This window comes from Mus caroli, unplaced genomic scaffold (genome assembly GCF_900094665.2).
Source record: "Mus caroli unplaced genomic scaffold, CAROLI_EIJ_v1.1 scaffold_24235_1, whole genome shotgun sequence".
Lineage (NCBI taxonomy): Eukaryota > Metazoa > Chordata > Mammalia > Rodentia > Muridae > Mus > Mus caroli.
This window is the reverse complement of record NW_018388900.1, coordinates 1-6591: the sequence shown is the minus strand read 5'-3', so window position 1 is coordinate 6591 and position 6591 is coordinate 1. Positions and strand designations below refer to the sequence as shown.

At 40.0% G+C, this 6591-nt stretch overlaps 1 protein-coding gene across 5 annotated transcripts; it reads left to right on the top strand.

The window, feature by feature from the left end:
* The first annotated feature begins 1092 nt into the window (after positions 1-1092).
* Positions 1093-5822, top strand: LOC110287847 (thymosin beta-15A-like). Of its 5 annotated transcripts, none has more exons than XM_029473758.1 (4): positions 1130-1185; positions 3346-3424; positions 4069-4173; positions 5335-5540. In XM_029473758.1, the coding sequence occupies exons 2-4, from the start codon at positions 3385-3387 to the stop codon at positions 5370-5372; spliced, it is 183 nt and encodes a 60-aa protein (XP_029329618.1). In that variant the 5' UTR covers positions 1130-1185; positions 3346-3384; the 3' UTR covers positions 5373-5540. The 5 variants fall into 5 exon arrangements, with proteins under 5 accessions (XP_029329619.1, XP_029329618.1, XP_029329620.1 ...); XM_029473756.1 differs by lacking the exon at positions 1130-1185 and adding an exon at positions 2709-2804; XM_029473759.1 differs by lacking the exon at positions 3346-3424 and having other exon boundaries at positions 1093-1185.
* Positions 5823-6591: the final 769 nt, after the last annotated feature.

Sequence of the window (6591 nt, the reverse complement as noted above, 5' to 3'; positions counted from 1 at the left end):
ATATATATATATATATATATACATATATGTATGTGTGTGTGTGTTTTTCGAGACAGGGTTTCTCTGTGTAGCGCTGGCTGTCCTGGAACTCACTTTGTGAGGACAACAATGGCTTCCCTTTGGTTCAGGCCTGAAAGGGTCAGAGCAGTCACCTGGGGGAAACTTCTGTAAAAAAAATAAAAGGAAAACTCCCATGATATGTTTTAAGTCTAATTTGGTAGCTGTTTACATTTATGCTAATTGCTTTAACACAAGTTTTAAATGTTTGTGTAGAAATTTGAAGTTGTGGAATTATGAAGATTTACAGCCAAAGAATGGCATAATTTAAATCAGTTCACATAAAAACCTAAGGAATGTTGTAAAATTACATAGACCTATCTTTTTCCACTTAAATCTTCTGAGTAAAATTAACACTACAATTATTGTTTGTTAATTTAAATGTCATTAATATTTCATTTTGTGATAATTAGTCATTTTTAGGATATTTGAAATGTTACTTTCAGGACTTGAGATCAACGAAATAAAGAGCTAATGAACAACTATATTGGTTTAAAGACATATTAAATCTAGAGTTTAACACCATCATATAAAATTAGGTACAAGTATACACAATATGATTCAGCCATAAAGAACTACATGTCTACATACAGGATTCTGTAGGGTATTTTTTTTTTTTAGAATGCAATTACAGGTTTGTTGGATGTGCAAACTTTCAATGTAACTGAATGCTCCCTAACATTTTATGCAGCACACACAGATTTCTTCCCAGCCAATCCCTGTTCAACAGTTCCTGTTGCTCCACCTGCAGGCCAGCAGTAGGCACTACCTGACATAAGTTTTCCAACCCAGTGCCAGTAAAATGAAGTCTCCTCATTTGGTTTTCCTGATTAATAATAATGCTTAGCATATTTCCATATACCAATTGGAAATTAGGATCTCTTCTTTTCTTAATCATTTATTCAAGACATTTTCAGTTTTCTTGTTGAGTTTTGCCAGTTTTTCAGATTTATTATGGCAGTTATTTGTTCTCACTTCAATCCTTTGTCTGTTCTCTTTACAGTGTCTGTGTGTTTTCTGAGGAGCAATTCTTCTTTGAATAGATAGCCTTAGTTTTTTCTTTCACATTTATTTCTCCAAATATATTTGGAATTGACCTCACGTAAAATGTGAGGATGGTGGCTGGAGGTAAGAGTGCTTTCCTAGCATGTGAAGGCCCCAGGTTCAACCCTAGCATGTAAACGATATGAGGCTAGATGTTCACTTTCAAATTTTCTAGATAAATATTCAGGTATCCTACTATCATTTGTTGACAAGCCCTTTTCTCCATATTCATTTATAACAAAATACTATCAAATATGAAGCATTTGTATATCCTGGAGTCAACTGTCTCACTGTTCTCTATGTCTATGTCTGGGTTATTGTGCCATTGCATAATGTTGTATGTTCAAAATAATTCTTGGCTCATGTGGGGAAAGGATGGAGGGAGAGAGTACTGAGATCGGGTGAGGGGCTTCTCTGGGATGAGCTAGAGACCTAGGGCGATGGAAACTCCTGGGAATTTATGAGGATGACACTAGGTAAGACTCCTTGCAGTGGGGGATATAGAGCCTGAGCTGGCTGTCTCCTGGAACCAGGTGAGACTTCCAATGTGGAGCCTGGGACACCAACCCAGCCACAAAATTTTATACCTATAATTTTTCCTGCCTACAAGATGTGCAGGGGTAAAAGATGGAGCCAGTGTATGTCCGGGAGTAGGGCCATCTGCTGGAACATGTGTAACCTCTCATGGACCTCACCTTTGAAGAAAACTGCCTCTCCCTTTCAAAACAACCGTCAACTGTCAGTCCTTCTCAGCTAGGGGCAGGACTTCTGGTGCTCCTAACACCCCCTGCCCATGCTGGGATATTGTCTTATCTTAATTTTGATCCGGTTATGTACCTGTAATCACATCTGTTCAAAAACCACTGNAGTAGTCCAGTGCCTCTAGCTCTTAAAAATCATTCTGCCCCTCTTCTGGGACAACCCCTAAGCCTTGGGAGGAGGTAACTTCTGTTTTCATCTTCTGTTTCTTGTGCATCAAAGTTCTAAGTGAAAATTAGTGACTGCANATTGTCTTGTGCTTATTCTAAACTAGTTCTTCTCCTGGTCAATGACACAAACAGTCTAATGTCACAGGATTACATAGACAATGTTCAGGAGTAGATGGCCCTGAACCACTGACTCTCACATCTGCATTATGAGCTGACCAGAGATTAGAACAGAGGTTACTGAGCATCTGTTCAACACAGCAACAACAGCAACAACAACAACAACAAAAACAATGTAGAGTACAATTCATTCAGTTTGGCCCCCGAACCCCGGATATTAAAATTTAACTGGGTATGGTATAGCTGTCTAATATGAGGCTTTTAAATTGGCAGAGGAATGAATGAATTTGTAAAGAAGGAATTGGTGGATCCCAGGGCTAAATCTGTGGAAGGGAGGGACTGACCCTTGCCAATCATTATGTCTTAGGCATCATCAAGCCATGCTATAGGTGGGCTGCAGGTAAACAGAACAGAGACAACCACCCAGGAAACTAGACCTGAGGAGGGGGCGTGCCAAGCCGGGAATTGTCCAATCAGAGTCGCCTGTGTAAGGATTATGTTAAGACCTTCTGTTCAATCATAGAGGGGATGGGCGGGATGTAGGGGCGGGACTGTGGCAGAGTTTATCAGTTGGAGGCTGCACCCCTGAGCACTGTCCGGATCCAGAGGTAGCTGAGGACTTAACTGCTGGCCTGACAGGAGCCTTGGAACTGGCAGGTGAGAGTCGCCTGTGGTGCTTGCTGGGCCAAGCACAGTGGCGACTACTAGCATGTGCTATCATCTTTGTGTTTTCAGGCTGACCAAGCTGTCTGCTTACGGGAGTTCACAGACGTTTTGTTTCTAGCCAGTGCAGAGTGCGGTCCTGGTAGAGGTGGTGGCAGTGGTGGTGGTGGTGTCCCCACCTTGGGAGGTTCAAAGGGACCAGCATCTCCGAGGAGTTAGTGAAGGCTGGAAGTTGGGTTTGGGCGGGTGGGAAAGAGTTTTCAGGTTGTGGTTCTCGTCCCTCTGTCCCACCCCTGTGGTTACAAATGTGTGAATCCAAGTTTTTCTGGCTTCCAACGTGGAGCTGTTCACTGTGTAAAAGAGGGCCTTAGGGTATCCTTCATTGAATGACAGTGTGTTTGGGCCATGTGGAAGCTTTGAAGATAATGATTCTCCAATATACTTTGTTCAACAGATTGTGTCCTACCCCACTGGGGTGATACAAAAGAGTTCTGCCTTCTGACCATTGGGGTGTTTTCCTATTGTCCCTTTCCAGATCCACTTGTGAAATTCAGAAGATACCAGGGATGTCTCCATGTGTACCTTGGTTTCCTACCTAGTAGCAGTGGAAACTGGTGAAGTACAACTTAACTCTCTTTGGCTTACTTCACCCTGCTAAAATTATGAGTCTCAACCTATTTAGTCCCCCCCCCCCTTACAAGTTTACTAAGGCTCCAAGAAGATATTGTGTGAGACTTATCATCGACTTTCATTCATACTCTAAAGCTTAATATACCAGCTTTCATCATCCTTTTGAAGTCAGCACAGCGTTGTATGACATTTTTTATGTATGATGCTCACCACCATTCCCAAATACCTTAAAATTAACTGCCTAGAAGGTGAAAATGCTCATATAGTCCCTGCTGCCTTCCCTAGACATATCTAGCCCTTATTTGCTCTTTTATTCTTATCTGGTGATTTTTGTCACTTCTATTTTGCCTTTGCTGGGAGTTTTAAAGTGAGCCACACCCCTACGTCCCCACTGCCGATTTCTAGAGTATCTTGCTTTCTCGAGCATCTTTGTCTGCTGTCATTTACTTCCACCAGAAATGAGCTAATGCATTGCAGTCAGAGGACTCTAAGCAAAACATGACTTTCTAAGATCCGTTGTTTTGGAAAACAGCAACCAGAACATTCACTGATAGTAAATGAATGTTTTTACTGTGACTCTTTATCTGATCATGGTTCTAGTGGGCAACTTTTCTTGTGTTTCTTTTAGACAATATGAGCGATAAACCAGACTTGTCAGAAGTTGAAACATTTGACAAATCAAAGTTGAAGAAAACTAATACTGAAGTAAAAAATACTCTTCCGTCGAAGGAAAGTAAGTCATGGGGTTTCTAGTAGGGAAAGTTGGTGCAGTCAATTAACAAACCTATGTTCTTTTACGTTTTTCACAAGTAAATAACATCTTACCAGACTTAATAGTTTAAAATATCCAGTAGCTGATTGTGTTACGGGAGATATATAAGTGGTTCCTGCATAACAAACATCAGTATTATAAAGAAACAAAAGCTATTTTCTGTTGAAAAAAATTATGAAACTCACATTAAAATTAATCTTGAAATAATTAACCAAAAAAAAAAAAACCAACCAAAATCCCACTGATATACACTTGTAATNGTGGTGTTTTCTCCCTTGACAAGTGTGATCTTGTCCCCCTAGTGAACTGTGCCAGTGCTTCTGACCTTTTGTAAATGGTGTGAGTTCAGATCTTGAATATGTTTGCTGCCCCCAGACACAGAGGGTGGCTTCTATTCCCCGGATTTTCAGCTTCCTAGAGAATATCAAATCTTACTCTCAAATGCTGTGCCATGTGTTGCCCTCTGGTACACCAGAATTATCAGACAGTTCCAAAAACCAGACAAAATGGTTTGAAAGTATATGTTTCCTTATTAGAATGTTGTAGATACATTGGAATGAAGTATTAAATTTACCATTTATTTTCAAATTGTGGCAGCAGCATATACCTATATTAAGTGGAATATAAAACCTGTAGTTGATTCAGATTCTAATGGATATTAAAATGGTTGCTATGNACTCTCACATAGCACTTTGTGAGGATTTGTGGGTGCTATCTTACATAGTATTTTGAAATTAAAGCATGTATTAGAACCATGTGAAGATTTAGCACAGAATTCTTTTTAATGGTGCTGGTTTCAAACACCAGGCCTTAGTTCACACTAGCGAAGTCTTGTACAATCTCTAGGAAGACACTAGACATTAGAAAAATTCTCTGCTAATGATATATATATATATATATATATATATATATATATATATATCTCATTATATATATATTGGTTTTTTGAGACTGGGTTTTTCTCTGTGTAGCCCTGGCTGTTGTGGAACTCACTCTGTAGACCAGGCTTGCCTCGAACTCAGAAATCCACCTGCCTCTTTCTCTAAGCTGAGATTAAAGGTGTCACCACCTATGCCCGGTTCGCTACTGATATTTTTATGTTTCTTTTTCTTTTATCTCTAGCTATCCAGCAAGAGAAAGAACATAATGAAAGATCATAAAATGAGACTCTCCTTCCAAGAGCAACAACAACATTGCCTGACAGTCATGGCTCTAGGCTTGTTTCTGTAACCCTTTGCTATAGGTAGACATTTTAGGCAGCCCCTGGTCGTTCCTTTTACTACCCTGGCTGCAAAAATCACCATATGCTATGAATCAATAAATTTGTTTCCCACGGCTCACTGGTGTGTAACTTTCCTTGTCCACACTCTTTTGCTGGCCTTGGTGCATGTAGGGTTTTCACTTGCTTTGCAAGCAAAACAGTTTTAACCTACAGGAGGTGCCTCAGTGGCTTTATCCTCTTTGCATACTTTAACAGCTCCTTGGGCCTATTTTCATTTCTACTGTGACATTAAATCATAGTCCCAAACTTCCTATGGTACACTCACTGTAGACTAAGTGATAAAATTACACAAGGGTACTTGTTTCCATTTAGCTTGGTTGGAAGAAAACCTCTTGAGCAGATTACACATGTGTGAAGTGTGAGGCAGTGATACTGACTGATGCCTTCCTTTTCCAATGAAAGAATGGCAACATAGGGCCTAAATTGATCTCTATGGGATAGAAAAAGATTACCATGCATTCTTAAAAGTGTTTCTCAACTTAATGGAAACACCCAAACCTGGAGTTGGATGGGGAGGGAGCAGAAGACACTTGATAAGAGATCCTGTACTTAAAGACAACAGAGTCTTCTACTGAGTGTGCATTGAGAATTTAACCTCTGCAGATGACAAATTATTTCATCTCTGTTCTGGTCTTTGCACTGAATAGAGTTTACTGTCTTAAGAACCAAGCATTTTGATTCTTCTAGTGAAAATGAGAGCTGCTGATTTAAATGTGTCTCTCCCGTTCATATGCTTCCTTTTAGCTCCTAATGTTTGGTAATTTAGTTCCTTTGTGAGTCATTCTCATGAGGTTAGTAGAAGTAAAATAAGGTTCTAAGGGAAACCTTCTAAAAAGAGGGACTGGGGAGAAGAAGGAGGATAGAGGTGGGGGTGGAGGGGCTTCAACCACCCAGGATAACCATCCAGACTAGGATCTTTTTTTTTTAAATTTTTAATATTTTTTATTACATATTTTCCTCAATTACATTTCCAATGCTATCCCAAAAGTCCCCCATAACGCCCCCCACTTCCCTACCCACCCATTCCCATTCTTTTGGCCCTGGCATTCCCCTATATTGGGGCATATAAAGTTTGCAAGTCCAATGGGCCTCTCTTT